This window comes from Oncorhynchus masou, chromosome 15, assembly GCF_036934945.1.
Source record: "Oncorhynchus masou masou isolate Uvic2021 chromosome 15, UVic_Omas_1.1, whole genome shotgun sequence".
NCBI classification, from domain to species: domain Eukaryota; kingdom Metazoa; phylum Chordata; class Actinopteri; order Salmoniformes; family Salmonidae; genus Oncorhynchus; species Oncorhynchus masou.
In genome coordinates, this window is record NC_088226.1 from 46,811,786 (window position 1) to 46,826,657 (window position 14,872).

At 43.2% G+C, this 14,872-nt stretch overlaps 1 protein-coding gene across 1 annotated transcript; it reads left to right on the top strand.

The window, feature by feature from the left end:
- Window positions 1-10,271: 10,271 nt before the first annotated feature.
- LOC135555115 (proproteinase E-like) lies at window positions 10,272-12,916 on the top strand. Its single transcript, XM_064987474.1, has 8 exons — window positions 10,272-10,320; window positions 10,505-10,593; window positions 10,693-10,790; window positions 10,949-11,077; window positions 11,301-11,437; window positions 12,196-12,338; window positions 12,520-12,672; window positions 12,813-12,916. Exons 1-8 carry the CDS (start codon window positions 10,278-10,280, stop codon window positions 12,828-12,830), a joined length of 810 nt encoding a protein of 269 aa, XP_064843546.1. The 5' UTR covers window positions 10,272-10,277; the 3' UTR covers window positions 12,831-12,916.
- The last annotated feature ends 1,956 nt before the right edge of the window (window positions 12,917-14,872 follow it).

The window sequence follows — 14,872 nt, forward strand, 5'->3', positions numbered from 1 at the left end:
AGGTTACCTTAGTGTACTTGGGCACAGGGACTATGGTGGTTCGTTTGAAACATATTGGTATTGCAGACTCGGTCAGGGACAGGCTGAAAATGTCAGTGAAGACACTTGCAAGCTGGTCCATGCATGCTTTGAGTACACGTGCTTTGAGTACACGTGCTTTGAGTACACGTGATTTGAGTACACATGATTTGAGTACACGTGATTTGAGTACACGTGCTTTGAGTACACGTGCATTGAGTACACGTGATTTGAGTACACGTGCTTTGAGTACACGTGCTTTGAGTACACGTGATTTGAGTACACGTGCTTTGAGTACACGTGATTTGAGTACACGTGATTTGAGTACACGTGCTTTGAGTACACGTGCATTGAGTACACGTGATTTGAGTACACGTGCTTTGAGTACACGTGATTTGAGTACACGTGCTTTGAGTACACGTGATTTGAGTACACGTGATTTGAGTACACGTGCTTTGAGTACACGTGCTTTGAGTACACGTGATTTGAGTACACGTGATTTGAGTACACGTGATTTGAGTCCATTATTGATAGTCAGAAAATGTTTGCATGTCAGCAATCAAGTTTTAAATAATAATCACCAAAACAAATACAGAAATACAGCTGGTAGGATATATGATGCCAAACGCAGCATCATATGATGCAGAATGCATCATATCGGCTGTATTTCTAGATTTTGAATGTTATATATCTTGGAAACTTGATTGCTGACATGCAAAACATTTTGGGACTATATCAACAATGGACTAATGAAACGAGTACCAAATATTATTTTGGGGTGGAGTTTTCCTTTAAGCGTTGTGGTGACACTTTGCTAAAGCAGTTAAATGAATCACCGTTGGAGCAGCACAGCAGTGTTCCTCAGCCTGACCTGGATGGCTTCTCCCTTCCTGGTCTTAATGCTGTGGTATTAGCTCAGTTGTGGCTGATTTACGGACTCTTCACAGCACAGCATATTAAAGCGGCACAGCCTGCCAATTTGCTGGGGTGTTGCAGGTGTCACTGGGAGAGTGTGAGGTGAGCCGGAGCAGTTCAATGGCCCCATTATGAACCTAACACATGCACTGGAGAAGCACAAATATCCTGCTGAAAAAGAGCCTCTCTCGCTCGCTCTCTCCAGAACGCATCTGTTCAGTTCATAACACACAAACACACACGTTGGAGACAAGTGGGAGTGGAGTTGCTGTGCAAGAGATAGAATGAAGGTCAAAGATAAAAGTTTAAAAATGTAAAAAATAAAACATAATAAAAAGTCAGTTTGAATGACACTGAGAGGAAGTGTTTTTACAACTAATGCTGGTTTACCTGAGGCTGATGCTGTGCAGGTGTTTGTACACATGCATATACACACACTCTTATTCAAATAAATGCAACAAGAACACACACATACATGTAATAGTGCCAGACATGCACACAAACATACAGTTGGCATTGCTGTTATGATTTTAGTTGTCCTTGATGTCCTTTGTTTTTATTTTATTTTGTGTTTGTTTACTTTTAAAATATATTCTATTTGCCTTGTTGTTTGCTGTTTTCTTCTGTCTTTTTCTTTTTTCTCTTTAGTTCTTTCTCTTGGTTGTTGGTGCATTGTGGGGTTCTTGGGGGTGGGGAATGGAATTAATTGTATTTTTTATTTTTATTCTGGGGGGGGTCTCAAATGGTTGAAGGACAGTTATTGGGAAACCGTGGGGGGATCTTGGAGGGTTCGGGTTCGCGGTTTTTGGCCTAGTGGGAGATCTGTCAACGTGCCCTTGAGCAGGGCATTGACCCTGGATGCTTCTGTGTGTCGCTCTGAATGGGAGTCTGTTGGGTGACTGGTATGATGTAGTTGTTGAGCGGCTTTATTGCAAGTATATTGTATGTTTCGGATATTCAATTCAATTTTTTTTTAAATAAAGAAATACAAATAAAAAAACACAAGGTCACATGGCACTCTAACCGTTCACATGGCACTCTAACCGTTCACATGGCACTCTAACCGTTCACATGGCACTCTAACCGTTCACATGGCACTCTAACCGTTCACATGGCACTCTAACCGTTGACATGGCACTCTAACTGCTGCATAGCCTCTGCCGAGTCCCCGACAAACCAGATGTTCCGGTTTTCAGGGGAAATGGAAAGAGAACTTCCGCTTTTGGACGTTAACAAGACGACATTCCATCTTAACTCCATATTTACTGGATTGGTTGAACAGTGCAGAAGAGATCCTCCCCCGACAGGTTTTTTAAATTCTCTTCAAGACCAGTATGTAAGGGATATAGTTCCAGGTGTTTCTTTTACGCCTGCTATGTTAGGTTAACTGCTGCGTAAGAGACTGACAAATTGAAATCGGGCTCTTTTTAAATACTACAACACAAAAGCACGTACTGGGAATGTACATACTGGGAGAATCTTTCCACAAATACACAATTGCCCTGCATACAGACAGGCACAGTAACGAAGCACCCACGCGCATACACACACACAGGCATGTACTCACGCACATACTCAGATGGAGCAACAAATTCACAGCTGGAGCGTTAATATTGTTAAGGCAGCTGTCATTTAGGAAAGAACGGCAATCAGCCATTTTGTTTGAAGAGTAATTCTGGAAACATGTTTCAGACGTCCATGCTGCTTTTACAGTATTCCCCAAATATTTACATTTAGCTTTGGATAGAAGCACCAAGGGAATTATGACAAGAAACACAGGTGGAGCTGAGCTGTGCTGCGCTGTGAGGTTTCAAGACACTTGACACACTGGAATTTGGCTAAATAAAACTGAATTCAGAGGTTAAATAAGCATGTTTAAGTCCTTCTCTTCCTCTTGGCCAATGTGTATACAGTCAAACAGAGACAGAGATATAGTGCAAAAGAGTGCATGGTAAAGGTAAGGAGAAAAACAGAGAGGAAGGAGAGGCATGCTTCATTGTTATATCCACTGTCCCGTTCAAGGACTTCTGTCCTCCATAGGATGAAGAGAACTGGAGTTTCAGGGTAAAGGGAAGGGTGGATGGAGAGACCGATGGACGGAGAGACTGTCCATCACCTATACAATATGCAGCTTCTACATGGGTCTGTCGTGTGAGAAGAGTCATATATTACCAGCCGGTCAACAGCCACCAGACCACACCATCTGTGAATCATATCAATCGTGGATCACACAGCACCTCTACTGCTTGGTTTGGTGTCACACTGTAGGACCATCAAGGCCACACACTGATACACTGTCACCTAGAAAAAGATCGATGCTCAACATCCCCACCATCAACTTCAACATGTCACATATTTCTTCCCTGCGTGTGAAATTCAAGGGTTTTTCTTTATTTTTACAATTTTCTACATTGTAGAATAATAGTGACGACATCAAAACTATGAAATAACATATGGAATCAAGGAGTAACCACAAAATTGTTAGACTAATCAAAAATATATATTTTATTTTAGATTCTTCAGAGTAGCCACCCTTTGCCTTGATGACAGCTTTGCACACTCTTGGGCATTTTTTAATTTTTTAAAATTTTATTTAACCTTTATTTAACTAGGCAAGTCAGTTAAGAACAAATACTCCCAAGTACTTGTATGAGGTGACTACCTCAAGCTCTAAACCCTCAGAGGTAGTAAACACACTGGTGGGGAGTGGGGCATCCGTCTTACCAAACCACATTACCTTAGATTTGGAGGTGTTCAGAACATGGTTAAGGGCAGAGAAAGCTTGTTGGACACTAAGAAAGCTTTGTTGTAGAGCGTTTAACACAAAATCCGGGGAAGGGCCAGATGAGTATAAGACTGTATCATCTGCATATAAATGGATGAGAGAGCTTCCTACTGCCTGAGATATGTTGTTGATGTAAATTGAGAAGAGTGTGGGGCCGAGGATCGAACCTTGGGGTACTCCCTTGGGGACAGACAGTGGCTGGGACAGCAGATGTTCTGACTTTATACACTGCACTCTTTGAGAGAGGTAGTTAGCAAACCAGGCCAAAGACCCCTCAGAGACACCCTTACTCCTTATCTGGCCCACAAGAATGAAATGGTCTACCGTATCAACAGCTTTGGCCAAGTCAATAGAAATAGCAGCACAACATTGCTTAGAATCAAGGGCAATGGTGACATCATTGAGTTTAAGGAGGTCCTTTAGAACCTCGGACTCAGTGACCGCCTGCAGAGAGTAACTTTGTAGCGGGGCAGGGGAAAAATAGGAAGGCGGATCGGGGCTATTTGTTTTAGAAGGGGTGGGAGATGAGGAAACGTTGGACGGGCAAGGAGGCATGACTGACTCAAATAGGAATCCTGACTTAATGAAGTGGTGATTAAAGATCTCAGCCATGTGCTTCTTGTCAGTAACAACCACATCATCAACATTAAGGGACATGGCAGCTGTGAGGAGAGGGTTTATTCTCTAGGTCTTTAACAATTTTCCAGAACTTCTTGGGATTAGACCCACAGAGAGAGAACTGCTCCAAAAAGTAACTAACTTTGGCCTTCCGGATAGCCTGAGTGCACTTATTTCTAATTTGCCTGAACGAGAGCCAGTCAGCCTGAATATGCATTTGCTGAGCAAATCACCAAATGGCATTTCTTAGGTGGAGTAACTCTGCAAGATGACTGTCGAACCAGGGGCTGAACCTGATTTTAATTCTCATTTTCTTTATGGGGGCGTGTTTGTTAACAATACCACGGAAAATATCAAAATATAAGGTCCAAGAGTCTTCGACAAAGGGGATCAAGCTGATTCTATACCAGTTTACAGAGGCCAGGTCATGAAGGAAGTTTTTTAGCAAGCATCTTTGATGAAGATGGTTGCTAGTGTTGGACTAGTAACCGGAAGGTTGTGAGTTCAAACCCCCGAGCTGACATGGTACAAATCTGTCGTTCTGCCGCTGAACAGGCAGTTAACCCACTGTTCCCAGGCCGTCATTGAAAATAAGAATGTGTTCTTAACTGACTTGCCTGGTTAAATAAAGGTCAAATTAAAAAATCAGGACAGGTCGTTTCACTGAGCAGCCATTACGAACAAAGGTTGTAAAACAGTGATCACTAAGGTCATTACAGAAAACACCAGATTGATACCTATCAGGATTATTTGATAGGATAACATCAAGGAGAGTAGCCTTATCTGAGTGTTTGGAGTCATACCTTGTGGGATTGGTAATAATCTGAGATAGATTTAGGGAGTCCCATTGCTTTAGGACTTGGTCAGGTGGTTTAAGCATGTCCCACTTTAGGTCACCTAGCAAGACAAATTCAGACTTAGTGTAAGGGACCAGGAGAGAGCTTAGGGCGGGTAGGGTACAGGCCGGTCCTGATGGAGGACGATAACACCCAGCAACACTCAACGAAGAGCTATTTGAAAGTTTAATGCTTAAAACCAGCAAATCAAATTGTTTGGGGACAGACTTGGTGGAGACAACTGAGCACTGAATGTGATCCTTGGTAAAGATTGCCCCTCCGCCGCCTTGGTCTTGCCCCTCCACCACCTTTGTCTTGCCCCTCCGCCGCCTTGGTCTTGCCCATCCACCACCTTTATCTTGCCGAAAAAGGTTATAACCAAAAAGGTTAACATCAGTATTCAAAACACTCTTTCTTAACCACGTCTCAGTAATGACCAAAACGTCTGGATTGGAGCTGTGAACCCACACTTTCAATTGATCCATTTTAGGTAAAATGCTTCTAGTATTAACGTGGAGAAAACCTAGGCTTTTTCGAGAGCAGAAATCAGTGAAGCAGATATCAGAGCACACATCAGAATTGGGGCTAGCAACAGTAGATGGGCCAGTAATATAATAAGGGCACGGCAGAGGACAGGGAGAGCTTTGCAGTAATAATGTATGACATTTGAATGTGCATTAGATGGCAACAAGATCATGTTGTACAGAAATTTCATCAGGTAACATGAATACAAAGCCGTCGATAGGTGGTTAGATTAGGATGGCCAAGAGGCCAAGAGGCCGAGAGTCCATGTAACCAGTAGAGAGTCAGAGTCCCGAGTGTGGTTACAAACATAGTCTGTCCCACAGTTAGGTAAATAAGAAAGTTTATAATCAACAAAGCATGCAGGAGTCATGAGGCAAATAACATAAAGCACAAGAAAAAAATATAACGACTTGGGGGCAGCCATTGTAAGTTCAGAGTCACTCGTCTCAACAGTGCGTGTGTGCTGGAGGCGAGCGAAAACTCGGGAAAGAGGGGGGAGTGTGGCGGTGGTACCTGTACCAGACAGGGGGAGACAGGCCAGGGCAGGAAGTGAACAAAAGCACCAGGTGGAATCCAAGCAGCAGTGCAACAGGCAACGGGAGTCGGTGTCACACCCACTAGGGTGAAGATTTTTTCTGAAGGCAGATTTCTTATGACCACTCTGCAGATCTGCCTCCAGAACAAGAATCACAACAACAAAAAACACTAACCAGCGCTGTTAATTACACTTCTCTCTCAACCTTTAGCAGAATACTGATGTGTTTGTCACTAACTTGCAACTGCTCAGTCTTTATACAAAGGACTCTGCCATCTTGGTTAGATTGTGTTTGATTGGTTAGTATACGAGGGAATTTCTTCCTTCCACTCTCTCTGTCCCGGTAGGTAGAGCTGAAACACCTTCTGGCATCTCAGGGCCGGGGGCTAAACCCAGGTTTGATTTGCGAGCTAAAAGAGCAGAGATAATCACAGGGCTTCTGTCTAAAATGACCAAAGCACTTTGTATTTATGGGTTCATTTTGCAAGCCAGAGACCCAGACTAAACCGTTTTTTAATTTGTCCAACAAGGTTTTCGTTAAGGCTCCACAGAAGATAGGGGAGAGAGGAAAGAGAGGAGGGGGATAGAGGGGGGAGAGGGGAGGGCAATTAATCAAGCTGAAAAGTGTAGCCACAGGAGCCTCAAGGTGCCCAAATGGAGCCAGATATGAGTGAAAACACCCATTTCAGACCAGCCCAGTGGGGATCATTAACTGGGAAAGGTGCAGGGTGGAGTGGTTGTGTTGTCAGCCACAGGGGGAACAAAAGAAAAGAGAGAGAGCACTTTGAATTTAAATTGAATTGAATTGAGAGAGGTGTATAGAAAGCCGAACTGTAGAGGTGAAGCTCCCGCTTGTAGGCCCAGAGGGAGGGTGTGTTTATTTGGGTCTGTGTTTCCTTTCCTTCATGTATCCATGCCAACTATCAACTGAGGGCATGATGGGTTTGTTATTTTCTTATATTTCTTGTGTACTTGGCTTGAAAGCCCATGACAGACAACATTTCCCCACTTTCTTTGTAGTCTTTTCTGCCTGCCTGCCTCCCGATGACCTCACCACAGAGCTGCAATCAGAACAAGACAAAATACATTTCAGGGGGAAAAAGGCATTGAGGCAAGATAAGGCAATTAACCTGTGTTTGTTTTAGCTCTAGTGCGGATAGCTCCCCAGGTGTTTCTGAAATATGGCTCAATGGGTTACGGTTTATACTCAATAGGGTAAGAAAATGTGGTATTACTGAATTTTACTCACTGTGACAAACTAGACAGATTCCCAAAAAGACAGCATTTATTATAATCTCCCTACAGCACAGTTCCAATGCGTGGCATTAGCACACGTGATCATTCCCTCTTTAAAACACTTTAAATGGTTCATTTGTAGGGTCAGTCAAGCACAATTGAGTTGGGATTTCCTGAAGTACACTCTTAGAAAAAAGGGTTCCAAAAGGGTGTCCTCATAGGAGAACCCTTTTTGGTTCCAGGTAGAACCATTTTGGATTCCATGTAGCACCCTCTGTAGAAAGGGCACTTCATGGAACCCAAAAGGGTTCTACCTGGAACCAAAAAGAGTTCTTCAAATGGTTCTTCTATAGGGACAGCCGAATAACCCTTAGGTTCAAGATGGCACCTTTTTTTCTAAGAGTGTATTTCAGATCCACTCATTGATAAACTCAAGCCAACGTTGGTGGTAGTAATTAGAAATAATAAGTTCCATGTTTGGCAAGTGTAGTGTAGTGGGCGTCAAGAGAAGTGGAGCCGGGACTGGAGTGGGCTCAGGTTGCACAGAACCAAACCTGACGGATCAATTCAGACTTTCCAAAACTCTGAGCTCTCAATAACCAGGAACAGGAGAGGGGGAGAGAAATAGAGCGAGAAGGGGGGGGGGGGGGGGGATTAAATGTTTAAAAAATGTGATCGGAAAACTGTTGGCAAGCCTGACAGGTGTGATTCACAGAGCCTCAACTAGACATAACACACTCTGACTGGAGCCGTCATGATGGTGCTGCCATCTTACTCTGCTTTTCCATCCACACAGACCCTTAGCCTGGTGGTGCTCATCAGAGAGCTACTGTAGACATACACAGATATAGACACAGACAAATGGAGGGGATGGTGGCAAAGTTACAAATCAATCAATTTGTCTCTATAAAAAAGGCAGGATGAAACACTTCATGGGAAATGGGGCTGATTGTGTTTATATCTGAAATATCTGCAGTAAGCTAAGGCATTCCTGAAGATGGACGGTGATGGATTGATGTAAGGAGGAGAAGATGTTAAATGGAAAAAGTTGAATTCACCACTTTATTTAATTGAGTCATCCATCATGTTGAAATATATTCTGTGTACATTACAGCATACCTGAAACAGGACATTAAGGATACCAAGGATTTAGTTATAAACATGAATTTATGCCTATGAGTCATGATTAGAAGATATGGCCCAAATCCTGTATCTTAAACACATAACCATGGTTGAATTTGTCCCTGTTGCCAAATATAATTACCAATCCTTCTTAAACAAGAATTTGATGTATCACCCTTTTCCTCTCTGGGGCAAACGTCTGTTGTTTTACGCATTACTTAATGAGTTTATTCCCTATACCATGTTCTAGCCTTACAATAATGACTGATATCCCTCATGTAAATAACAGGAAACAGGACATTCACCAGTTTATCTGATTTATGGATCAAAGCTGTCCATTTGAAATGATTTCCCCTGCAGTCTCTGGGCTCCTAACTGCATATTCCTGTCATATCCGAAAAACTTATCAGATATACTTGGTCAGTTGGCCTTACACTGTGAAGGTTGAAGGCAGATAATTTATTTATATCTTAAATTACGAGTGGACATCGATCAGACAAGCTACTGCGGCTAGCCGGCTAACTGTTTCTCTCCAAGGACGCTTTGATTTACAAAGTATTTCTGAAGGTCGCCCTAATAGAGGAACAAAAATCTGAAGGTCATTTCAGCACTGCTACTTTCTGATGAAAGTCAGATGGAACTCTTGAGCAAATGTACAGTCTAATATATGGAGAATAGACAGGTAGCATGTCCCACACAGACACACACACAGAGAGAGAGAGAGAGAGAGAGAGAGAGAGAGAGAGAGAGAGAGAGAGAGAGAGAGAGAGAGAGAGAGAGAGAGAGAGAGAGAGAGAGAGAGAGAGAGAGAGAGAGAGAGAGAGAGGCAGAAGGGAGATATCATCAATCATAAGTCTGACAAATGTTTCTCTATTTTCTATACCTGCCTAATGTGCCTAACATTAACATAACATGTACATTAGAAAATACACATTTCTTATATCATATGTCTGCTCCATATATCAGTGAACAAAATATCTGACTTGGAGAATTATTATAACGCAGCGAGAAAACAAACAGAACCTTTTAGCTCTTCAGGCCAATATGGATTCGCTGTGCTTCTTTTAAAGGGGAAATATATGGATGTGTGCTGTCCCCTCTAGAGAACACTGCTAATTCTCCTAAGGAGGAAAATATACTGTCTGGGAGAGGTGTAAAGAGGTGGCTCCAGATTCACCGGGAGCGCGGCCCGACTTAGACATATTCCACTTTTTATATTAAAGAAAGATAAGGTTGTTACACGATTGTGTCTCTTGTATTGTACTTGGTCAATGACAGTAAAGTACTCGGTATCTACAGTATTATGCCAGTTACAGTGTATATATCCCTGTTACCAACCTCCTGTAAACTGTGTAAACCTTTTGACAAGAGTTTGTCCCCCTCACATTAACCTCTCTCTGCTATGACCTGTCCCCCTAAATCCCTTTTTCCATTCTCCTTTGCCCTGTCAGCCTTTTCCATTTGTAACTCCAATACAGTACAGTACAGTACAGGTTAGTGCCAGGTGAGCATCTGGGGAACAGGAGGTTCTTCCCAGCTAATATTGGCAACATGACACGATAAGTGCTCCTCAGACAGCCTGGGCTGGTCACAGTGTCTGGAGCTGACCCTGGCAGTGACAAACAGACAGGACTATAAGAGCTCACTGCTGTGGGTCAGAGCTACACATTACTGACAGACTGCCACCATGCTGGAGAGACTGATATTCCTGCTGCTGCTGGCAGCCTACGGTGAGTAACACACTTGCCTCTGAGCACTAAGGACAGCATAATGCTAACAACCACATCATCATCACTTCTGACATGGCCATTTACGTTTGTTTCACTGTAGGATAAAAGTCACAAAAACATTTGTCACAAAAACATCTGTGTGCAAATATATCATGCTGCTAACCATGGATTGCATGTTTCTCAGCATATGGTTGTGGTACTCCCACCTTCGAGCCCAACACCAACAGGATTGTGAATGGAGAGGATGCCCGCGCCCATAGCTGGCCATGGCAGGTGAAAACAGTGAATTACTTCCCTGTATAAGTCCATTGAACCATACATTCATCATGCTTGTCTTTAACTATTTTACTGTCTGTGCATCTGTATCCTTAGATTTCAATGCAGGTGAAGCATGGCAGCCGTTGGCATCACACCTGTGGGGGCACTCTGATTGGCTCTCGCTGGGTCCTGACTGCTGGACACTGCGTATGGTGAGTGCCAGAATGGAAGAGTGAGGTATTACTAGAGCATGTGAGTAAAAAGAGGTCGTTGAGGTCACGAATGTGAATCAGAATATTGGGAAAGTATAGATGTCATTAAAGAGAACTTAATGTTTCTCTGTGATGTTTGGCGTGTTCTCCCCATGCAGGCCTGGAGATGTGTATCGCGTGGTGATGGGAGAGCATGACCAGAGTGTACAGGAGGGAACTGAGCAGATCAGAGACGTGCTGCGTATCCTGGTTCATCCCAACTGGGACATCAACATGGTCGCCGCTGGGTGAGTATCCATCTGATAGACCAAAACAATGCTGATGACACTGCAACAGCTAGCTCTTACTATTACCATCACTACCACAACTAAAACTAATGCCACTATTACCACAACCACCAATAGCAACATTATGTCTTCAAGAACAACATAGGATATCGCAACTACAAACATAATATGCAAACTAGCATGAATGTGGATGACAACAACAACTTGTTTTGTTTTCTCACAGAAATGATCTTGCCCTGCTGAAACTGGACAAGGCTCCCATCATGAATGAGAACGTTGGTCTGGCTTGCCTTCCTGAGGCAGGAGAGATCCCTGCTCATGGAGACGCATGCTTCATCTCTGGCTGGGGAAACCTCTACAGTAAGATATCACATACATCATTATTCTCTGTGTTACACATGATGAGAGAGAGAGCGAGAGAGAGAGTCCTGTGTGGTAGAGCATTGTGCTCGCAACTCCAGGATCGTGGGTTTGATTGCTGCTGGGTGGTCCCATATGAAAAATATATGAATGCACTAGTGTAAGTTGCTTTGGATAAAAGGCTCTGGTAAATGGCTTTTTTTTATACGTTTGGCTGTGTGGATACTGTGGGCTTGTGGCATGTGAAGTTTAATTTAAGGCTATATTTGCCTGTTTATGTTAAGCCACACAAGTTTTAAAAGGATAGTGCAAGATTTTTGCGATCAAGCCCCTGTTCTACTTATCCAGATTCAGATGAATTTATGGATTCCATTTTTAGATCTCATCATACAGCATGACGATAGTTAGCAATGGCTCACGGAAATACCTACAACTTCCTTCAAACTGCACGCAGAGATATCCATGAATTCGTCTGACTGAGTAAGTAGAAAAAGCTTTTGGTTGCCAAAATCTCACAGTATCTCTTTAAGATATATGGGGTGTGGATATATACGATATAAGCCTGTTAGTGAATATGATAAATCGACATAATGTACTGTATACAGATATACGTAGGGTCACAATTTGGGCCAGTTTGCTACAGCAGGAAAATAATCCTGCAGCAACAAAAGAGTGATCAAGTTAAGATCCTACATCCGAGGCCTGTGTTTATGTTCCAGTGTATAGTGTCTAACTGTACCCTCCCTGTCCTGTTCTAGCCCATGGTCCCATGCCTGATAAGCTGCAGCAAGCTCTTCTGCCAGTGGTGGGGAACAGTGTGTGTAGGCAGAGTGACTGGTGGGGAATGGTGGTGAAGGACACCATGATCTGTGCTGGAGGGGGTGAAGTGTCAGGATGCAATGTGAGTGAGGCAACAGCACATCTTGAGATCATATTCTTATGATAATACAGTAATATAACTGTCAACATAACCTGTATGACATAGTAACCAATGTTTGTAAAACACTTTCTGTCTCTCGCCTTATCCCCCTCTCTCTCATTCTCTCACCCCCCCCCCCCCATGCCCTTATCTCTGTCTGTAGGGGGACTCTGGAGGTCCTCTGAACTGTAAGGGTGCTGATGGTAAGTGGTACGTCCAGGGCGTGACCAGCTTCGTGTCCTCTCGTGTCTGCAACGAGGTGAAGAAACCAACCGTCTTCACCCGCATCTCAGCCTTTACTGACTGGCTCAACAATGTAAGTCATGTAACAATACAGTTCCCTCTCACCTCTGACCTATAACATGCTCACCCACTGTTCTCAGATCTGTGTAACGCACAGCAAAATTACACATGATTTGTAACACACAAAACATGTTTTTCCTGTCTTCTCCTCAGACAATGCTTTACTATTAAGGATCCTACTGTTTCTCGGAGGCTGGCAGATGACCATCTTGTAATAACGCCGTGAATACATTTTGCCCAATAAATCATATGCCCATGGTTCAGATTCTGTACTGCTTCTGTGTTCTTTATAAATTGGGGCAGGAGTCTGAGCCTGGTTGATAGAGGAATAGTAGACTTTAGTGGCTATATCTGTGGTGAGGAATATTTTGGAGGGGGAAAATAGGTCATGTGAAAATAATGATGACCTTGTGGTCACATGCTGTGGTTAGTTAATATTTTGCTACCTTAGACTTTTAGATATAGTAGTCTAAATTGCACGTTTTCTTCCTCAATATTTGAGTGTAGCCTATCACGAAATCCTTCATCAGCAGGGCCATAACCAGGGTCTAAGTTTTATTGAGGTCCATCTAATAAATGTTAAGGACGTTGAAGCCCATTCACTGCACTTCTATACAACTCTAAAAAAAAATGCATTATCACATTGGTTACTGTAGCTTCATTCACCTCAGTCAATCTACAAACACAACCTATTAGCTATACAATTAGCGGCTACACATGAACTCACATTAACCAGGATTAAAAACTATAATTTAATGCGTTCAAAGGGATTAAATTATAGATCTGTTGGGAGAAAAACTATTTTACTATCAAAAAGTTAACAAATTAGTTATTTCCTATAATTCTACACATTTGCCATGGGGTGGGGAGAGATTTATGCAGTTTAAAATACAGATGTCCTGCAATTCTACACATTTTGCCATGTTAATATGATATCTGAGTAAGAAGGGCTAACAAAATTAGGTCAGGGCTCCTGGGCGCATGCCCTGTGTGCACTGTTGGTAACTCGGCCATGATTTGGCTACTACAAGTTTAGATAGCTGGCTAACTATTTACCCATCAAATGATTGTTTTACTGACATGGGCTAATTGAGTGACTGTCAATGAGCGACATATGACAAGAGGAAAACTGCTGATGCACAACCAAGTTTCGAAACTGCACCTTGTGTTTTCTATTCTTCTAACTCTCAACAGTGAGTTGAGACCCCACAATTACTGAGGTCCGGCCCTCGGTGTCCTCATATGCAGGCTTAGTTATGGCACTGTTCATCAGTAGGTTTACTGGAGATTAGCACATATTCACACTCCATGAACATTTGCAATCACACTTTTAATGTGAATGTATCAAGAAACAGTAACCTGTCAGCGTTACTTTTGTCTGAGTGAGTGTTATTAGTGTTTTTTGCATTCCTGGGGAAGAAGTGACCCGAGTGGGCTCCCGAGTGGCACAGTGGTCTAAGGCACTGCATCTCAGTGCTACAGGTGTCACTACAGACCCTGGTTTGAGTCCAGGCTGTATCACACCTGGCCGTGATTGGGTGTCCCATAGGGAGGCGCACAATTGTCCCAGCGTAATCTGTGTTAGGGTTTGGTCAGGGTAGGCCATCATTGTAAATAAGAATTTGTTTTTAACTACTTGACTAGTTAAATAAAGATTAAATAAAAAAGTGGAAGTGGTGAATGACTGGCCCCCCTTCCGGGGTCACGGCTTCATTCCTCATTTTCTGCGTGATTTGAGATAAACAAGCGGCCGTCCACATAGAGCGCCTTCGAGGGAGCATTGCTGATAAATCACCACCGAGGCCGGAGAAGTGGCAGCATTGGCACCCTGCCATAAAGCGGGAAAAGAGCGGAGTCGGGGAGTATGGGAGGGGGCCAGTGGTGGGGGGGAAGTGGATAAATTGGTGGTGATGGCTAACCTTGACTTTAAATTGCTACGACTCGCCACTGGTTGGATCAAACATGGGATGATGTGGAAAATATACACCCCCCAGCCCCACCCCTTCCCGTTTATTTTTTCCTCTGCCATTATATCACATGTTTCTAAAGCGTTGCTGTGCAGGCCTATGTGAATTGTGTGAAATGATTACCGTCAAAAGGCCTTCTGTTTTCCAGTCAGCAGTTTTCTACTCAGGCAGAACCCTGTGATCAGGACCAAGCGTTAACCGCGAGGTGGTGATGTCACTTTAATTAAACCTTGGCCTCTGTGCAAC

Excerpts from the sequence above, each read along its gene's own strand:
- LOC135555115 (XM_064987474.1), top strand. The coding sequence starts at position 10,278 with ATGCTGGAGAGACTGATATTCCTGCTGCTGCTGGCAGCCTACG. Across the intron at positions 10,321-10,504 it reads GCTGCTGCTGGCAGCCTACG|CATATGGTTGTGGTACTCCC; the intron begins GTGAGTAACACA and ends CATGTTTCTCAG. Across the intron at positions 11,078-11,300 it reads ATCAACATGGTCGCCGCTGG|AAATGATCTTGCCCTGCTGA; the intron begins GTGAGTATCCAT and ends GTTTTCTCACAG.